Raw genomic sequence first — 21,462 nt, forward strand, 5'->3', positions numbered from 1 at the left:
AAAATAGACTAGAAATAATTAAGGAAAACCATTAACAACTGGAACAAAAATCAAATTAAAAATACAAAAGAATGAAGTTCTCAGGAGAGATGATATGACTCAATGAAAATTAAAACTGATGAAAACACTCATATTGTAAAGGAGCTACTCTAGAAAACATGTATCTATAATTCAAAAACAGAATGGTATTATGAAAAAGACATAAAGAAGAAGGGAAGAAAAGGAAAAAGGGGAAGGGATAGGGAGAAAAGAATAAGGGATCAGGGAAGGGGAAAGGAAATAATTAAATAAAAACAGCATGTTTGGAAAATAAAACTATAAGTACTAATTAAAATATTTACAAAAAAAAAAAAAAAAAAAAATAAAATATTTACAGAAAAAGTAGAATGCTACAAGCTTAAGAAATTAAAGTACAAGAAAGGTGAAAGACAAAAAGTAATTGAGAGCAAAATGAAGGATCAGTAAAATAGTTCCCTATCCTTCTAATAAGAGATTGAGAGAATAGAGAAAACAGAGGGAAGCAAATAATAGAACAGGAGGCAGAAAATAAGGGTTAAATAATTAGTTTTCAATACATAGGGCTTAATGAATGCCAAGGATATTGAATGATGATGAAGAACTTGATGCTGACATTTTAATCTAATAAATTACAAAACTACAGAATAACAGAGAAATAGGAACTATGAAAGAGATCTAAAAGAATGAACATATCATTCCCCAAATGTGACATGAAACTTCTCATGAGAAACAGTGAATGCTTCCCCATGATGGAGTAATGCAAGAGACATTGAAAAGGGCTTTCAAATATTGGTAACAATACATGAACTTGGAGAACTCTTCTTAGCCTGAGTGCCCATAATCCAGAAATTCCAAATCAAGAAATGGCTTTGAATAACTTTGTTATCTGGACAAAGTTAATCTTTGTTCAAAGTTTTTGGTTGTAGGCAGCTTTTCTTCCCAGGAATAGAAAGGCTTCATTCTCATCAAGAATGGTCTTTTTCTAGGCAATACCCAATGATGAGGTCTGTTTCTCACTTATCAAAATAGTACAGTAAAGATTTTAAACTGTTACAGTAGTCAACTTCATTAGGAAACAGCCAGCCATTCAATGTGTCTCATTAGTGAGGTTAATAATATAGAATGCTTAATAGAAAATTGTCTCAGAATGCATTGAAGAGACTTTTACAAGTGTGTGTTGTTTGGTCTCATCATATCACCTCTGAGATATTTTCTATTTAATATCAAAAAATGTCTGCTACTATTCATAAACAAATGTATTCATCTCTGCATTATTTATACAAACAAAATATAATGAAATAGCATAAGTAAATGCCCCCTGATGAATGTGAATTGGCAAGTAAATAATGATGTATGTTTATAATAATATATATTACCAATCAGTATAATAGTAAAAGGCATGCAGAAAATTAAAACCAAAATCCTAAGGCTTATAAAAACAACAAAAATTAGAATGCTTAGTGGTAAAATTTCTGCATTGCAGCCAAAGTGGAATAAAGAGAAATTTTTAGGCTTGAAAATAGTTAAAAACACAACTCAAATTTAAAGAAAACATGAATCATAAGAAAAAAACAGCATCACGTGATTTAAGAAACACAGAAATGGATAAATTTATCCAAGAACTTATATGAGACCAAATATATAAATAAATAAATTGATAAAACCTAAAATGAAGAAAAAATAAAATTATAATTTTAAATTAAGATCAGACTAAAATTTCATAAAGGAGAATTTTAAAACAGAAACACTAGTCACAAGTGATGAATAATAATTTTTAAATGCTTAATCAATGCTTTTCCCCAAAATGAAAATGAATCATTAAGGTATAATGACTTTAAATTTTTAACTCAGGTAAAATGTTTAGTGAAACAAACACCAAAGCAAAAAAACTGAAAAGTTTCTGAAAAATTCCCTCTAGCCAGTTGATTTTATGATCAAATATGGAAATTTTCAGTTTCTGTTGCATTAATTTTCCCCACAGCATAAAGAAATATTCATCAATTAAGTCAGTGAAATTGTCCATTAAAAAAAAGAAAAGCAATAACATATTGGAAAATTATTATAGATTTAGTTAAACCTGCAAGTGCTGAGAAAGGAGGCAAAAAAGTGTTCTGAGGTTCCATTATATCAGCAACACTGAAACAAGGGAGGTGCCCAAATGCTTGTTTAAATGAACAGCAGAGGTTAGTAATTTGATAAAACTGAAGAATTTTAACAATTTTAGACATGTTGAGTAATAAAACACTTGAAAGGAGGAATGTAAATGTGTTGTCAAAGAGGAGACAGTGTTAAAGGAAATCTGGCCTTGTTCACTAATACTGCCATCTAAGGGTCGGGATTATGGTAAGCAGTAGAGCACTCCCCTGGAACATGTGAGACCCTGGGTTGGATCCTAGCACCACATAAAAATAAATAAATAAATAAATAAAAGTATCATATCCATCTACAACTCAAAAAAAAATTTTTTTTAAATACTACCATCTGTATACCAAACTATACTCTGGATCTAGAACTGATAGCTTATTTATATTAAAATGTATGATTTCCTAATTTTTTTTAATTTAAAAGGACTTTTTCTACTCATAGTTTACCCTTCTTAATTCACACATCAGGAAACTGAGGTCCAGTGATTTTTCAGTACTTTCCTAAAATTATCAGATATTTAGAAGAAATTTAAAATTATATTATATGTAGCCTAAAGAATTTATATTTCCATTTTTTACTCTTCTTTCTAGCCTCTTTATAACTTATCACTTTTAACAGCTTACCAATAATTTAATATTTCATTTCACTTAAAATTAACCCAATAAACAGATCATATTTCAGAATATGATATGAAGAAAGAAATTTAGAGAAACATATAACTATCACCTTCTTATAGTCTCTGGAATGGAAAGAGAATGAGGTCCTTCAGGCCAGCCAAAGAGACTGAACCATGTCTGGGCTGCATTTACAACCTTCTGAAAGAAGTTATATGCCTTTGATCCTTCTTCCAGAGAAAAGAATTGCTCATTTTTCTCCTCCTTTCCATCATCTGCCATTTTTGGTGTTTTGCTTTCATCAAAGTCCAAATCTTCTTGTAATGTGTCCATTCCTAAAATTCACATTTGTTTATAAAAATGATTACTTGACAACAGAGCAAAATATTCTTACAGCTGTATCTATTCCTCTGAGTCAATTTACTATATTGCAAAATAAATAATAAGAATATACTTACATTCAAATACTCAAATAATGTTTTTAAAATTTATGAATTTCAAAAGGAAACAATTCTATTTTCTTTTTGCCTTAATGGTATATGAAAATATTCCCAAAGTGGAGGCTTTTACTTCTAACTTCATAAGAAAAATGTCTTGACAATTCTTTACCTTTGTTTATTAGACAAAACTAAACTTCAGCTGAAAGAATTATAGAAACAAAAATATTGATTTCAGATTCAAAATGGTGTTCTCTTTAAATTAAGTATTTAAATAAAACAAAATACTTTTTGAATTATAGAAAATTTCAAAAATATAGAATGATATTATCAATTTTCTTTTTAAAAATATCTGCCGGGCTGGGGATGTGGCTCAAGCGGTAGCGCGCTTGCCTGGCATGCGTGCAGCCTGGGTTCGATCCTCAGCACCACATACAAAGATGTTGTGTCCGCCGAAAAACTAAAAAATAAATATTAAAAAAAATCCTCTCTCTCTCTCTCTCTCTCTCTCTCTCTCTCTCTTTAAAAAAAATCTGCCTATTACATGACACAAAAGCAAACCAATTGGAAACTATCTTCATACTATTTAAGTTGGTTTGGTTCATTCAATAAAAAGAAAAAGTTTCAATTATTACCCATATCTAGGGAAAGAAATATTTGCGCTTTTAATTGCAAGTAATATCAAATGCATATTTAGCAGTGTTCACTTTTTAAAAGATGGTTTAACCATGGGTCCTCCTAGATAATGAAATGACAAAACCATAGTTCTGCAGTTCCCAAACTCTGTACAGAGGTCTCCTATAATGTCACAAAAAATTTACAGAACATCCACTGGATATTTTGCTTGTTTGTTAAATATTACTGAAACATCTGTTAGGCAGCATACATAAGCAACTACTCTCAAGGTTTTTTGTACTAAACCAGTTAATAAATGCAACTAATTTTACTTTTTTGGCCTAGGGAAATGTATTTAAATACTAGAGGTGTTGCAAATCAAGAGAGTTTCTGCCATTGCTCATTGGAGAGATCTCTTGAAGCAGATGACCTACTTAAAACTACTGACAAATCCATGGATTTCTTACTAGAAAAGAACTAACTTTTAAATTAAAAGATATTAAGCAGACCACATCAAGGACTAAATTTGAGAAATACACTATATTTGCTACATACCAACAAATAAGTTTCCACTTGTAAGTTCAGCATCATTAAATTTAGTAGCAGTGGATGTCATATTTATTGAAGCAGAAGAGGGTAATTCGACATCCTGGTGGGGAAACATAAAACTGCCTCTAGACTTCATAGGATTTCCATCTTTATCTACAAGTGACACATTGGGCAATAGTAAGTAAAATAAACATTCATGGAATTCACCAGCAAATTACTTAACCTGAATTTCATATTTATATAAAAATAATATAAAAAAGTCTAAAATATTTATTATACTTCAAATAAGATGACAAAAAGTTAATATTGATAATGACTTTCTAAACTAAAATTTATTTGATAAAGCAATTATTATAGTATATCAAAGTTATTGCAGAATAAACAATATTCAACTTTAGGATAAATAAAAATATGTAAAACATTTTAAATTTTCAATACCCCCAAAATGGAATTATTACATATGATGTTCAAAAAAAGATAAAAGAAAAGTATTACTAACAAAAGTAACTTTTTTCCTAGTTAACTCACTCAAGTGAAATCACTGCTTGGTTATGAGCTGATAAACAAATTTAATGTATCTTCCTGCTAGATTTACTATGTATATTTAGAGAGGGGGTTTGCAAAGCAGAAATCTCAACCAACCAAAGGCAGTGCTGATCAAAGCCAGTACATGTTTATGTAAGTCCACACATCAGAATATACAACTATATGTGTGTGTGTGTGTGTGTGTGTGTGTGTGTGTTACAGAATCTCATAAGACATTTTTAACTATTTTACATTCAATATTCTCCAGAAAGCTATGCCATGATAGTCTACATAGGAGTAACTTTTAGATAGTTCGGTGATAAAACTATTTGAAGTTGCATTAGGAAATGTTTTAAATTTATCAAATGATAAAAAGTTCCTACAGTGAGTACAAAGCCCCAATTCCATCCTTTCAACCAAAGTCATTTGTTCACATCATTCTGTTTAAATCTAGCATATAAGCAGTAACCAATTAATTATACTGCCTTGCTTTAGGGGTATACTTAATTTAAGATTTCACCTTTATTGGGCATGCCATCTTATAGAGCACAGGAGCTAAATATGTATGTTCTGAAGTCTCACAAACTTGGATACAAGCTTCTCAGCCTCTCCATTAGTCACCTTCTTAATCTGTAAAGTGAGATCTATAAGGGTATCTAACTTAGAATTTTGGGGAGGACTAAATTATGTAACAAATGCAAGGAAAGTAGCAGAACACCACATACCTGGAAAGCATTAAATATATACTAGAAATTATTATACATACTTCTACAAATATTTCCCCAAATGGATGTATTATTTTTTAGTCCATGCATTTCATGTTCAATCATCAAAGAAACACAAAGAATTTATTCATTTTTTTCTTTTAAAGCTGTAACAATATTACCAATTATATAGCAATTACTCATTTTTATAGGATATTATAAAAATACAAAAGTGATAAAGCAATCACCATCAGTGATAATAGCAGTAGTAATGAAACCATAGTAAAAATAATACCTTCTAGGTATTTATAGTCTATGAGTTATCACAAAAGCCCTTTGAATAGATAAAACACATATTATTAATATCCTGCTATCATCTTATATATACATGTTGTTTAATGAAAGATGATAAATTTGAGCACCTGAGAATTAAAAATAAAATCATATGGCAAAATAATGAGTTTAAAACACAAAAGAGAATTTCTCTCCAGGTTGTGTGAGTCTGAACCCATTCCTATTCCTTTATATTGCATTCTAGAAATTCTCTCATACCCCAGTACATTAGAAGAATATAAAAATATAACATATTAGAATTAGTCAGAAAAATCTTTTAAATTTTGACAATATGTCAAAATTCTGAGATCTTTGTCTTTCTCTTCATCCTGCCAATTAGATAATTCCATAAACTGCTTTCAATGATTTTTTTATGCTCAGAAGACACTATTACACATATAGCCACTCTCTTATGAAAATGTATAGCTAAGAGATGCCTTTCTGATGTTCTATAATTCAGATGACCCATTCTGTAATATGAATAAATACCTTTTATCTACCACACACTGTGTGAGGCATTGTGGATACAAGAGTGAAAAGGAGAGAAATGATTCCTATTCTCAATGCCTTATAGATAACAATATCTAGAAAGGGATATAGGTAATAGGCATATTAAGTAAAAATGTGTTAAGGGCAGTGATGGAAATTGCTCAAAACTATGAACATTTACCAGAGAATGCAAAACCCTTGCTTGTAGAGGCAGGAATGATTTTAGGTATGCAGATGATGTAGAGTTTTGTAGAAAAATGCTCCAGATAGGAAAGATTATTAGTAAGATCTGGATGCTAGAAAAACTTAAAGAAGTTTATTGTGGCTTGAGCATAAAGGGAAAGTTGTCTGGAATGAGAATAAGGTCATTGTGTAGGGTAATGCTATATGGGGTCTTCAGAGGAAGCAGGAGAATAGTTTAGAAATCTGCATTGATCCTAAGAAGACATTACAGGAACTTGAATGTATGTACTGTCACTGGAGAGAGAAAGAAGTGAGATGATTTGAGAGGAATTTAGAAGGCAAAGGAATAGGATTTGTTGGACTGGAGGTGTAGTATGATAGAGAGATGACATCATTAAGGATGACAGTTTAGTATCTGGATAAGGACCTACCTAATCTGTTGTAGGTAAATCTACAGAAGTAGGATATACAGAAGGATGAGAAAATTCCAGAAAGGGGAGTTTAGTTTGGGTCATGCTGTTTGGGGGAGGCCTGTGGGAATACAATGAAAGGCATCCAGAATTCAGTTGAATTCTGAATTCCTGAATCTCTGAAAGGGATTAGCATTGGAGATATATCCCATGTATTATAATTGAAGCCATAGAAGGGAGAAGAGGGGTCAGAACTCCAACAGATGCAAAGAATTAAAAAATACAGAGAGAGGAAGAAGAATTCATGAAAGATGCTTGGAAGGAATAGTCTTAAGTTAGAGAAAACCCAGAGAAGTATGGCATGTAGAAGCCCAGAGATAGTCTCAAGAAAGAGAAGTGGGGAATAATCAACACTCTTAGACATGCCCAGTAGGCAAATAATGCTTCTTGATCACTCCTAAAATTCATTTCCTGTTAAAAGGAGGTGAGGTACTCTAATTGCTTACTTTCCTCTGCTACTTTTCTCCCTATCTCTAGGAAGTTAATTGACAATAAGATTGGGAAATAAGGAATAAGTAAGGAATACGTGGTCTAAATCTGCTCTGTTACTTACTCCTTGGAATTTTCCTAAAAATATATAGTCTCCCTTCTCCTCCCTGCTGACTTCCTGGAAACTGAACTAAAGTACATAAGAGGGAGGCAAAAATTGACAAGCAAGTATAAGCAAGGTTATTCGATATAGTAGAGTTTCTGGGTAATGAGATTTAGATAAAGGAAGGACCTGCATACTGGCTTCTGTCCTTGTGACTAGAGGAAAAGGAGGTATGATGGGTTCCAGCACATGCTTGGTATTTGGAACTTCAGAGCGTTATTGTCTGATGGTCTCTATCTCTTTTCAACAGTAAGAAAAATGGCATTCTCTGATACTGAGATAGAACAGATTGAATGGGTTTCATCAGATTAGTAAATGTTTGAAGAAGCAAGTGGAGAAAATGAGAAAACTGGTTAAAACACCGAAAAGCCCCTCCAACTCAGCACTAAAAATTAAGGACTTGACAGACTACTAAGATGGAGTTTTTCCCCCCATGCTTCACCTTTTCTCTTCTCTGGGACTTACTCCATCATTTGTTCTCTTCTGTGTCTTTCATTTCAATTTCTCCCTATTCACTAACTTTTTTTCTATTACTTTTTTGCTTTTTTTCTTTTCCTTATTCTTTTTAATTAATTCATTAATTGTTTTTTATTTGTTTTTTTGTTTATATTTTTGCTGAGGATTAAACCAAGAGCCTCACACATGCTAGGAAATTACCACTGAGCCATATGCTCAGCTCTAATTAATTAATTAATTTTAATTGACAGATAATTTTCTATATTTATTGTGTCCACCCTGTTATTTTGAAGCATACATTGTGAAATGGTTATATCTAGCTAATTTATAAATACATTATCTCATATAGTTATCAATTTTGTGATGAGAACACATTATATCCACCACTTTCTTTACATTTTTTAAGAACACAATGTGTAATTATTAACTACAGTAACCTTTCTGACAACTGATCTGAAATTTATTCCTGCTTTCAATTTGTAATTATGTACCTTTGATCTTAGCTTTTCTCACAATCTCTCCTGCAGCAATCTCAGCTGTTCTACTGACTATTCTCTATGCTACCTTAGTTTATTTTATATGAATATATCCCAGCAACTGCTCCCTTTATAAATCATTGATATTCAAAAATCCACAGAATGTTCCCAGAACTATAAAATAAAGGGCTAAACAGTATGGCCCTGCACCTCCATCTCATGCCTTATGTCTCCCATTACAACCCTATGTTTTTGCTATTTCACTGTTTGCACAAACCATCCTGGTCAAGATCATCATTTGTCAAGCTCTAACATGAATGTCATCTCTTCTATAAATCATTCCAGAACCCCAACATCAGCAATAATCTCTGTACCATCTCCAAATGCCCAACACTTCAACTGGCTCATATATAAAGTCCTTAATTAAATATTCTTAGTAAATAATTTATTTATGTATCTTTTATTAGATTGTTAACTTTTAGAATCAAGAGACACTGTCATATTCTACTACTGATAAGAAACACAAGTCCTGGCAATAGCAGCTGTTTAATAAACACCTGTTAATTTAAAATTCACTCTATATCTAGATATTGGTCCTGGATAACAAGAATCTATACAATGAGTTAGAGAGAAAACAATCATAAGCAACTTACCATCCTTTAAAATAATTTTTTGCTTATCAAGATGAATTGCCAAATATGGATATATAGTAAGAATACAGTTTTCTGCTGTTGCTGTAACTGGAAGTGAAAACCTAAAAGTGAAAACATTATATTTCAATAAAATAAAATTTTCATAAGCAGTAAATACAGTGAAATATTTCTAAGTATCCCCGATTCCTTTAATGATGTTGACACAAATTATTCATCTTTTTCTTCCCACTGCCTTTGTGTTTATTAACAACATATCTATCTTAAAAGGTTTGAAAACTTTTATTTTTAAAGTTTTAACAAAGATTGTAAATTCCACTGTCAAGTGTGTTCTAGAATATAGATTGTCACTATGCAGGTACATAAACACAGATTTGGGTCATTTTAGAGTTGAAGTGGACCCCGAGTTAATTTATTCAAAGTAATAATTGTTTAGATTAAATAACATTGTTTACCCAAAGACACCATTATCACTGCCATTATGGAAAAAATTGTTAGTTTTTGTTTTAACTATGAATATAGAAAGGTGAGATAAAAGAGAAAAGCAAATGCTGTGGAAGTTCTGCCCTTAAGCCCTTATCATCTAAGATATTATATACTTGTGCTATGCTCCTGTTCTCTGAGTGGACACAGTATAACTTTCTTCAGAGAACTTCCCTTAGGCTACTAAAGCTGCTTAAAACTAGAAGAGCCTGGAAGTTTAGGTTCCTTAGGGAATGCCCATAAGCAATGGCTGTGTGGTATGGGCTTTTCAAATCCCAGCTCCTTTGCCTTAAATAGGAAAAAAAAATAATAATTGGGGGTGGGAGGACAAAAACAAAACTGGTGTCATCCTAGTTCCTCCGAATACCAAAAGATCAGGGTGAGCCTGGGACTTTGATTTAAATGTCATTTATTTGTGGTGATTCATTCTCTGTTCTGCTTACACTAGTCTCTTGTGTTTTCATAAGAATACTTCTATATCACATATCCCTGACTGTTTGTTTAAAAGCCAGCTTGAGGACAATACTACAAAAGATAACTACCAAAATAACAAACAAAGAAGCACTATCACTTCCTATTTGTAAAATGCTAAATAATTAATGAAAATAAATTTCTTTCCAAGGGCAAAAAAAAAAAAACAGAAAAACTGTTGGTTTACATTCTCTTGTAATACTAGTTAACTGAAGATTATAACATTCAATTTTAGATGTTCTTTAGAGCAAAGAATAATCAACATATAAAATGCCATAAGAAGGAAGGAAATTGTGTCATTTACCAATAGAACTAAAGAACATCATGCTAAGCCAAATAAGCCAAATACAGAAATTCAAGGGTTGAATGTTTTCTCTTATATGTGAAAGCAAGAGAGAAATAAGTAATTTATTTATTTATTATTTTTGATTCATGGGATTGAACCCAGGGAGGCTTTACCACTGAGCCACATTCCCAGTCCCATTTACTTATTTACTTTATTTTATTTTGAGACATTGTATCACTAAGTTGCTTAAGAGCTCACTAAATTGCCAAATCTGACCTCAAAAATGCAATCATCTTGCCTTACTCAGCCTCCCAAGTAACTGGGATTGCAGATATGTGCCACTGTGACCAAAAATAAAGAATGGATCTCATGAAAACAGAAGGGAGAAAAGTAGGGTAGAGAAAGATGGTTGAAGGGGAGGGAGAAAAACTGAAGAATGAAATTAACCAAATTATGTTATGTGCTTGCATGTATATATCACAATTAATTCCACTTTTATAGTATAGCTATAATGCTCCAATTAAAAACAATAAATAAATAGAAGTAAGACCAACAAGGTAGAGGAAGAGGATTAGGAAAAGGGAAGAAGGAAAGGAAAGAGGAAGTACTGGGGATTGAAATGCAGGAAATCATGTTCTACACACTTATGAATATGTCAAAATGAACCATGCTATTATGTATAACTATGATGCACTTATAGAAAAATTTTTAAAGAATAACCAAAATTTACTTAGCCACATTCTTTCAGGGAGCATATACTACAGAAAATGTACAAACACAGAGAGGCAAGATGGCAGATTAGCGTGAGGAAGCATTTCTCTTGTAAGGGGCTACCCAGAACTGAAACTGTGAGAATACCACATCTCCCACAGGCTTAGATTAAAAAATCCTGAGACTGGAGGGATTCAGAGACTGTTTGACTCATTAATCAGATAAAAACAAAACAAAAACCTCTACACCAGCCAGTGTAACCTATGGAAACTGGAAACCCAGACCCATGAGTTTGCAGCTAGGTCTGTGTAGGCCTGTGTAAGCCTAGCAAACCTGTGGAAAGTCAGAAACTGGGAACATACCACCTAAGGGAACACAGGTTAGAGAGGCTGGAGAGAATAGGGCTCTCCCCAGCTCTGTGAGTTCTGAGGCTGGTGAGGATTGACAGGGCTGGCTATAGTGAGTCAGATGGTTGTAAGAGGGCATTAGGGCATTTTGCTCTCAGCTTGTGCAACCAACAGGTCCAGTATGTACCAGGTTCCTGTGGCTCACCTAGACTGGCACTCATGGGGTCCCAGCACCAGCCAAGTCCCTGACTCCCTCCCCAGTTCAGTATCCACTAGTTCCTGGAACACACCAGGTCCGGCATCAGTTTGGTACCCAATAGGGCCTTCAAGCTCCCTAGTCTCCCAACTTCTCCCTGGCCCCTGACCTGGCACATTGCTTGCAATTTTGTGGCTAGCCTGCAGGTCCTGGGGCCAGCCTTGATCCACCCAGCTGCTTTGCCAAAAGACCCACCTGGTCCAGCATGAAGTTTCATGACTGGCCAGTCCCCAGGATCAAGCACCAGGCCCTGATCCACCTGCCTCACGGAGATGGCTAGTTGCTTTGCTGCCAGCCTGTAATTCAGCTTTCCCAGCATTCCACTCTGCCTCCAGGTCTGCAGCCTAGCCTGCCCACAATAAACTCCCAAGAAGGGGAATTAGGAAGTATTAAACCCCAACCTTCAATACGGTGAGCAACACAATAAAAAGGAAAGACACACAACCCACAGCCCATAGATCATACTTGAAGAGGAGACAAAAAGAAAACCAAGTGGGCACAGTCAGTGCACACATACACTCACTATTTTGCCCACCACAGTGGATACGACTCCTTAATTTCTTAATATTTCACCAAGATTTTTCTTTTTTTGTTCTTGTTGTTGCTGTTGTGGCTTGTTTATTGTGGCAGTAGTTCTGTTTTGCTTTCTGATTTAAGGTTTCCATATTGGATTTTTCTTGTATTTAAATGTGTACTGACTGATTCAAGAACTCCTATGCATAATCATTTTTGTTTCTCTCTCTCCTCATTTCTAGCTTTGTTTTTGTTTTTATTGTTGTTATTTCATTCATTTTTTGGGGAGGGTGTCTGTTGTTGTTGTAGATTTTGTTGTTGTTGTTGTTTTATTGTTTTTTTCCCCAAAAGGAGTTATTTTCCCATGCTCTGTATTTTGAGGTTAGGGGTTATGATTAGCTTATTTTGATTTTGTTCTGTATCATCTTTATCAAGACTATCACCCTTGTCTCCCCTTCTCATTTCTACATTCTTGACACTAAATTCCATTCTCTCTCTCTCTCCTCCTTTATATTCTTCTATTTTTTGGTACCCTTCCAAGCCAACAACATATCCTAAGTTACCACTGCATCATCCCTATTCACCCTTTGAAATTACAAACATTTTTTCTATCCTCCTATCTCTTATTCTTTACATGTACTAAACTCTATCCCTAACACTTCCTAACACTAACTGAGGTATAGAACATCTCCCCTTACCACCAATGTCACATCAATAATTAATACAGCAGAAGCCATGGACAGCACCTATTGTTTGATTTTAAGCCAGCCATAATACATGACTATATACTATTTTTACTTTTGGAAATTCAGGATTCCACTGTCAACGTATTGTACAAATTAACACTAGATATTAAAATAGGAATTAAGGATCTAGTCTACTGCTATATATCGTTTGCATAACTCATTGCTATAAGGGACTCCCCCCAATCTGTGAGATACTAGTAACATAGAAGAACAGTATAAATCCATAACATAGAAACTCTACATCATCAGATCCATCCAGATAGATGAGTAGACACACAAATAACATGAAAAATCAGGGTAACAAATCACCCCAAACAAACAAAGAATACTTTAATAACAGATTCTAATGACACCACAGTGGAAGAAATGTCAGAGATGGAATTTAAAATAAACATAGTCAAACTGATCTGCAAAATAAAGGGCAATGTAAGGTGTGAAATCAGAAACAAAATATGGAAATTGAAAGATCACTTCAATGAACATATAGAGATTCTGAAAGAAAATCAAGCAGAAAGCCTTGAAATGAAGGAATCAATAAATCAAATTAAGAGTTCAATGGAAAGCATCACCAACAGAATAGACCTTTGGAAGACAGCAATGAAGATGAAATATATAATCTTGAAAACAAAGTTGACCATGGAGAAAAGATGTTAAGAGACTGGTCATGGTGGTGTACCACCCAGGCATGTTAGTGTATGCCTGTAACCCCAGGGGCAATTGTCAATAATACAAGGAACAATAAATGTTGGCAAGGATATTGGGAAGAAGGTACACTGATACATTGCTGGTGGGACTGCAATTTTGTCCAACCACTCTGGAAAGTAGTATGGGTATTCCTTAGAACACTTGCATTGAAACCACCATTTGACCCAGTTATCCCACTCCTGTGCTTATACCCAAAGGTCTTAAAATCAGCACAGTGACACAGCTACATCAATGTTTATAGCAGCTCAATTCACAATAGCTAGACTATGGAACAAAACTATGTGTTCTTCAACAGATGAATCAATAAAGAAAATGTGGTACATACATACAATGGAATATTACTCAGCCTTTAAGAAGAATGAAATCATAGCATTTGCTGGTAAATGGATAGAACTGGAGAATATCATGCTAAGTGAAATAAACCAGACCCCCCCAAAACAATAGTTGAATATTCTCTCTGATATGTGGATGCTAGCCCATAACAAGAGAGGGTAGAGAGAGGAAGTATAGAAGTTCATTGACTTAGACAAAGGAAAATGAAGAGAACGGAGGAGAATGGGAATAGAAAAGATAGTAGAATGAATCAGACATAACTCTCCTATGTTCATATATGCATATATGACCAATATAATGTCACATCATATTCTACCACAAAAATGAGATCAATATTGTAATGGGTTGAACCCTATGTATGTATAATATGTCAAAATACACCTTATTGTTTTATATATATATATATATATATATATATATATATATATATATTCATGTAAAAAATTTTCATATTGAAAGAAGAAAATGCACATGTTATACAGCATGAAAATAGAATGGACACTTCATTCATTGATATTATCATTAAAAATATATCAAAACAGAAAATGAATTTATAGTTAGTAATCCTAATACCACACTGTTTAATAAGAGTATCTGTGGAAAAGAGCCATTTAGACTACCATGTCAGGGAACAATGGCAATGTTTATGAAATTATGGTATTTGCTGGTAAATGAGAATATCATGCTAAGTGAAATAAACCAGACCCCCCCAAAAAAACAATAGTTGAATATTCTCTCTGATATGTGGATGCTAACCCATAACAAGGGAGGGTAGGGAGAGGAAGTATAGAAGTATGTATTCCTGTAGGAATACATACAGAAAGGAACCATTAACAATAGAGGATTTCCCTAAAAATACTCAGCATTATAATAACAGTAAAATGAAAGGCACAACGATGTTACGGATTTCAATTCCATTCTGGAATTTAAATAGCAACCTTCAGGCATGAGTGATTTAGAATGATTCCACTGGGCAAAAATCAGGATAGACATTCCTGGTAAAAACAAAGTTGGTGATATGATGTGGAATGTTGATGAAAGTGATGTGAATCGCCTTATAGTATTTGTGACAATGTTCTCCAGTATTGGTGATACTGAGTTTGATCATTTAGTTATGGCAGTGTCCATCAGATATCTTCTTTTTAATAGCAGCTTTTTAAATATAAAATGTATATTCCATAAAATCCATCTTTTTAAGATATAAAATTAAGTGTTTTTAATATATTCACATAATTGTACAACCATCACTGCTATCTAATTTTAGTATTCCTTCATCACCCTTACATCAAAATTCTTTCCAATTAAAGTCATTCCCTATTCACCCCTCTCCCTAGCCATTGGAAACTACTATTCTGTTTTCTATAGCTATGGATTTGCCTACTCTGGATATTTCCCCTTTGAAAATTAATAAGAAATCTATAGATGAGATTTTGAGACTGTGGATATCCCTTCCCTCACCAACCTTTCATATTTCGATATTGAATGGCATGATGTTCACATACAGTTCATTAAATAAGGTGTGGAAAGGCTCATCGTTCATCTCCCTGGTCATTAGTTAGTGAATAATTAATACTCTAATCATACATCTCTAATTATTTCTCCATCATTAGTGAAGGTGAGAGAGTCTTATACTTGCCTGCCCCATTTTTTTAATGGATTAAACAGTGAAGCTTTATGTTAAATTTCTGAGATAAATGGCCTGGTAATTACAATATTTCATCATTTTCCAATAACATGTGAAATACTGTGATGTCCTGTCAAAATGTCAAGCATCATGAGAAATATTATGATATTATTTTATATTTATCATCTTTACTACGTTCTACTCCTATCTGTACTATTTCAAGACTAATCTTGCATTCTAAAAGCAGTCCTATTGAATAGTTTTTAATTCACAGAAGGGCAGAGCAAGAAGTAAGTGGGAGCCTCCAGGTTTTGGAAAACATGTCTCTCATCTTTGTCCTAATATTTTGCTACAAGGCATCTAGAAAAAAATACATGTTACCAATTTGGCATTAATTGTATAATGCTATACATTGCTACTTATAGGGCTGAATAAAGTGGGACATAGGAGGAGAAAAGATGCTGTGTCAGTTCTTCAAAAATGCATTTCATGCCAGGCATAATCCCAGCAACTCTGGTGGCTGAGGCAGGAGGATTGTGAGTTCAAAGCTAGTCTTAGCAATTTAGTGAGGCACTTGCAACTGAGCAAGACCCTGTCTCAAAGTAAAAAAAGGACTGAGAATGTGATTCAGTGGTAAAGAGTCCCTGGGTTCAATCATTGGTACCAAAAAAAAAAAAAAAAAATTGCATGTCATTGTGAAACCAACTATAATCAACATCAGCACCAAAACAAGTGCTTAGTATGCTTATAGTATTTAAATGAAGACTTTCAATCAATGGAATAATTGGATAAATGTATTTATTTCAGGGAAATGTATTGCACAGGATAAACTTCCTTGAGTAACATTTCTAAAGTGGTTTATCCAAATATATTCACAATGTTTTTTTTAAATTTATTAACTGCTAGCAGAATATTTCACAAGTAAGCTTATTCACATACACAAAAAAATGTTCAGCAATATGTTTATTTAAATGTTTAGTGCTTACTACAGCTAGGACTTTGTTAGACCAACAATGGTAGAAATGAATTTTAATTCTGGTGCTATAATATATAATAATAGAGTTTATTCACAATGATGCAAGACACAAAAATCTCCACATCACAAATGAGGTGTACATGATACATTATTTTGCTAATCAGTAACAAGGTACAGTGTTTGGAATTTATTTTTAAAAGATTGAATAGACTGAGTAGATTCCTAATTATAATATTCTCATTTATTTGATTTCCAGTGTCCTTTCTTGGTGGTAATGGGGGTGAGGGGATAAATAAAGTTATAGGTACTCTTCTGGGCATTGCAATAACTCATATTATCTATAGCACTCAGGGTACTGTTACTTATGAACATTAATAATTCCAGAAAATATGTATTATTAACCAATTTAATGCTCTAAGTATATTTTAGACTTGATATAAATGTGTCTAGGTTCATGGAGTATGTTTCACATATGAATATCATCCATTGATTTGTATCACAGTAGAGTAAGTTAAAGGCAGAGAATTCTTTTCAGATCACATAAGACATCCATAGATAGTCATCAAGTATGGAAATATATATTGATGTAATTCTCTAAGTGTATATCAATTTAAGAATCATCTCATTTATTTTATGTCCAATAATTTGGAAATTATCTATGATTTATGTAAGCTACTTTTGACATCTCAAAATCTCCGTTTGGGGCCATTTTTTACAATTTTAAATGATTGACATATATCAATAAATGTTTTATTTTTTTGTATTCCTATAGAAATACACAATAGTTGTTATTGTACTTTTTAATGAGGTTACCAGAAAGGAATTGTGGTAAAATTAAAATTTACTGCTTTTGAAATAGATTTGGAAAAATTATCTATACATAAATATTGTATATATGTATAATGTAGATATTCTATATATACATATATACAGAAACATTTGTGTGTATGCATATTTATGTAAAGTATTGCTATACAAACCTCATGTTTATATTTTCTCAAAGAGGGTATATAATTTTATTTTATTAAAAAAAGGAAGAAATTTACCTTTAGTCAGAAAGAAACAGATTAATTTAACATAGTAAATAGCATTGCCTTCACCCCAAAGAGTAGAATCGCTAACTATGGTACCTTGATTTGTCAGGCAATCAGTGCAATAATGCTTAATAAATCTGAGTTGAGTAATTATTTCTAAGTAGTGTGACTCATTAGCCATTCTGCTTTTTGTATACTTACATGCTTGATTGTTAATTAAAAAAAATAAGAGCATAGGCACTGTTAGATGATTTTTATGGGTTAACATTTACAATCTGATAGAATCAAACACTAAAATGTCTCCCTGTGATGATATGAACAAATACAAAACAATAAGCTCATTTTAACTAAATAATAGAATATTGAGGGCATTTTACTATAGAGGATAGACTTGATCTTGCTAAAACAGACTAGGTAATTTTACAAGGTATTTTCCTTGTATTTTAAAAAAATATTTCAGGATGTATTTTTTAAATGAACATAAAACAAAAATGTGATAGCAATGCTTTGAAACAGCTGGAATTGATCCAATCTAATGAAATTTTTTATGCATAAACATTTACAGACTAAGGTTAGACCTGGTCTTACAAGTTGGAGATCATTATCAAATGTGTGTCATAAAATTTCCTCTGATAGAACTACCTTGTTAAAAATATTGCCCCAACCATCTGGCCAAAGACCTGAAATCCTACCCTGAAATATACATTCTCACCACTTAGAGTAATGCAGTCCAGAAGTATATTTGGTGCTTATAAATTAGTAGCTTGAGGCTTACATATTAACTTCTAAGCAAGGGCATAGTAAATTAGACATATTGAAATGACCATATGGGTTTAGGAAATTAGGTGATGATCCGGCATCACTTTCTTTCTTCAAAAGAAAGATGGCCACAGAGGTATGTGGACAAATTTCTTTTTATTAATAATAAATCAATAATATCAATATGCTTGTCTGGAGGAATCTGGAATGCATAACCAGACCAATAAGTTAGGGTGTATTTTTAAAAAGACCAAGTATTCCACATAAATACAAAATAATAAACACAACTGATCAGGAAAATTCAGAAAAGTTGAAGCCAGCATGCAGAGTCATATCATTCCCATACAGATCCTGCTGATACAACTCCTAAGAATAGCCTGCTGGTAGAGAGCAGGTACCAGAGTCCAGGATCTTATAGAACTTCTGGTGAAAAAACAAAAAACAAATATGCATTGGCTAAATTGCCAGGTTGTTTGATAATTAGAACACCAAGAAGGGTTTATAAAATATTTTTTAAAGACTTACAATTTAGTAAAGTATTGGAAATAAGGAGAAAGAAGTCTTATAATTTGGGGCAGAATCAGAACCCATTCTTCTCTTCTTTATAGAAATAGAATTCCCTTCCCTAGTGTCAGCAAGACCCATAGCCATGCAGGTATACATACTTCACCTAGGTGTGTCGGGGACTAAACTTGGATCAATGTCATATTAGCAAAGGTGATGAATGCATGTTCAATGTCCTTATAGATTTTTGTCCTAGATTCACTATCTTCTATTCCATTAGGTTGGAAATAATAACACCAGAAAGCCATGTGATAAAATTGATAGAACTGTCCTACAAATCCCAGACTGCCTTCCCACTATATTCTATTCAATGACACATGAGGAAAAAATCATGGATTACTCAGTATAATATTGCATTATTTTAAAAGTATTTCACATGTATACATACAGACATATATCTCTGTACATACATGCACATATAGAAAATTGTATATATTTGCATAAGTGAAGGTAATTTATGAAAATAACACATTTTAATACATGTCTGTGGGGTAGAAAGGTGGAAAAATTGACCATTAATGAAGTTTTTTTTTTAAGTTTGGCACTTTTGAATTGTTATAATGAACATTTTCATTTTTTTTATTTAAATTCGTGATTTTCTGTTTACAGACCAAGTATGACAATCAAACATTATAACTCTATTAATATAATTTCTTGATTAACCAGCTCATTGATTAGTTGGGGTGTTGCATAAGCCAGGCAGGGTCTGAGGAAAGTGAGATTGGAGAGGGCGATACTAGGAGATTCCATCGTGGCAGCTGACTGCATGAGTATCTGCCTTCTAAGATCTCTGTGAAGATGAGCAGTCATTCAGGTGTCTGTACCCACTAAGGGGGATATACAGAACAAAACAGTGGAATCTCCTTCAAAAAAACCTTCTAAGCCTGGCAGAGGCTCTTCAACCAACTCTTACTGCCCCCCCCCCCGCCTCCCAACCCAAAGAGGATGGGGGTAGAGGAAAGAAAAAGGAAACTGGAGAAACCACATCTATGACTAACCCTTTTATTCTGCCATCTGATGTTAAAAGTACTATGATTTTAATAATCTGACAAGACATGGTAAATGCTACCTTGAAGTTTGTGGGCTTTTGGCAATTTACATGTGAATATTAAACACCACTATTTTGTAACCAGTGAATGATGAATAAATTACAATCATGATCATTTCATGTTTATAGTTCATGATAATATACTGTTATTCAATTCAGTTAGATATAAATGAAACATTCTACTTTATGATGGAGACTATACTACAATCCTGTAATTTGTTTTCATTGATCTACATTTTTTTCAAAGAATGAACGTACCATTACAAACAGTTTTTCACAGGACTAGGCCAAGGAATAAGGAACAAAGAATGCTATCAGAATACAGTGTGGTCCCTTATGAATTCTATTTTCCTCCCTTCAGGGCCTATTCTATTTCACACATAAAACCAAGAAAGATGGACAAATACATGGTATTATGCCTAACCCAGGCCCCTAAAACACAATGGTGTTTTTAGGCAATATTCTAACACTGACTCCAGTTACAATCAATTAGATGGTTATTAAAATTCTTTGAGATTTTGCATTGCCTGCCTTTTAGCAGCAATATTGCTATAATTCTAGAAGGCTCACTGTAAAAGAGCAGATGTTTTGTGCTAAGAATGGAGTCTCCAAAGGATGAATATGTCCTAAAAAACTCTCCCTAATATATAAGAAGTGTTCTGAGTACCTCAAAATCCCTCAAAGAAAATAGCTATATTAGTTTTCATGACATCAAGAATAGTGGTTCTGTACATTTGTGATTGGCTGGTGTTCAGAAGCACTGGTTTCATTAACAGCAAAGTAATCATTGAAATTACATAGTTTCTAGTTATGCGATTGTGTCCATTAGAGGTACCTAACTCACTGCTTATTTTAAATACTAACTTAAACACATGTTTAAATGTATATCTACATATCTTTAAAAATATCCAAATACCCTAAAAAGGCACATACAGAACAGATATTACTTTATTCTATAGTTACTAGGGTGGTATTGCCCACTCATCTGATTGCATTAATACTTTAACTGATTTAACTCTGTGTCTGATTCAATCTCTGATAGTATCCTTTATGTATGCAGTTTCCTATCTATTCAAAACCAGCAATGTACTTGCAATAGGCATGCTAATGCACTTTAAAAAATACTAGAAATGGGCCCAAAGGTGCTAGGTGTATTCTACACAAATACCAAAAATTATGCATTGAGTGAAACAATAATCAGAATTAGCTTTCATTAATTCTCATTTATTTTTTATTGTAATGAATGCTTTTTAAAATAGTTTCCCTTTTAAGTGATAGTCAATGTCCTACTATTTTCATGAAAGAAAGCATAACAAGCTTTATTATGCATCAAAAGTGTTTATAAATTCA

The 21,462-nt window shown here is 33.0% G+C and overlaps 1 protein-coding gene across 1 annotated transcript in view; it reads right to left on the reverse strand.

Moving 5' to 3' along the window:
• Positions 1–21,462, reverse strand: part of Cfap47 (cilia and flagella associated protein 47) — a 416,223-nt gene that overhangs the window by 279,385 nt on the left and 115,376 nt on the right. Inside the window, 3 exon segments of the mRNA XM_077793662.1 lie at positions 2,890–3,112; positions 4,385–4,531; positions 9,260–9,360. Coding sequence (XP_077649788.1) covers positions 2,890–3,112; positions 4,385–4,531; positions 9,260–9,360 — 471 coding nt within the window.

Source organism: Urocitellus parryii, chromosome X (genome assembly GCF_045843805.1).
Source record: "Urocitellus parryii isolate mUroPar1 chromosome X, mUroPar1.hap1, whole genome shotgun sequence".
In the NCBI taxonomy this organism is placed as follows: domain Eukaryota; kingdom Metazoa; phylum Chordata; class Mammalia; order Rodentia; family Sciuridae; genus Urocitellus; species Urocitellus parryii.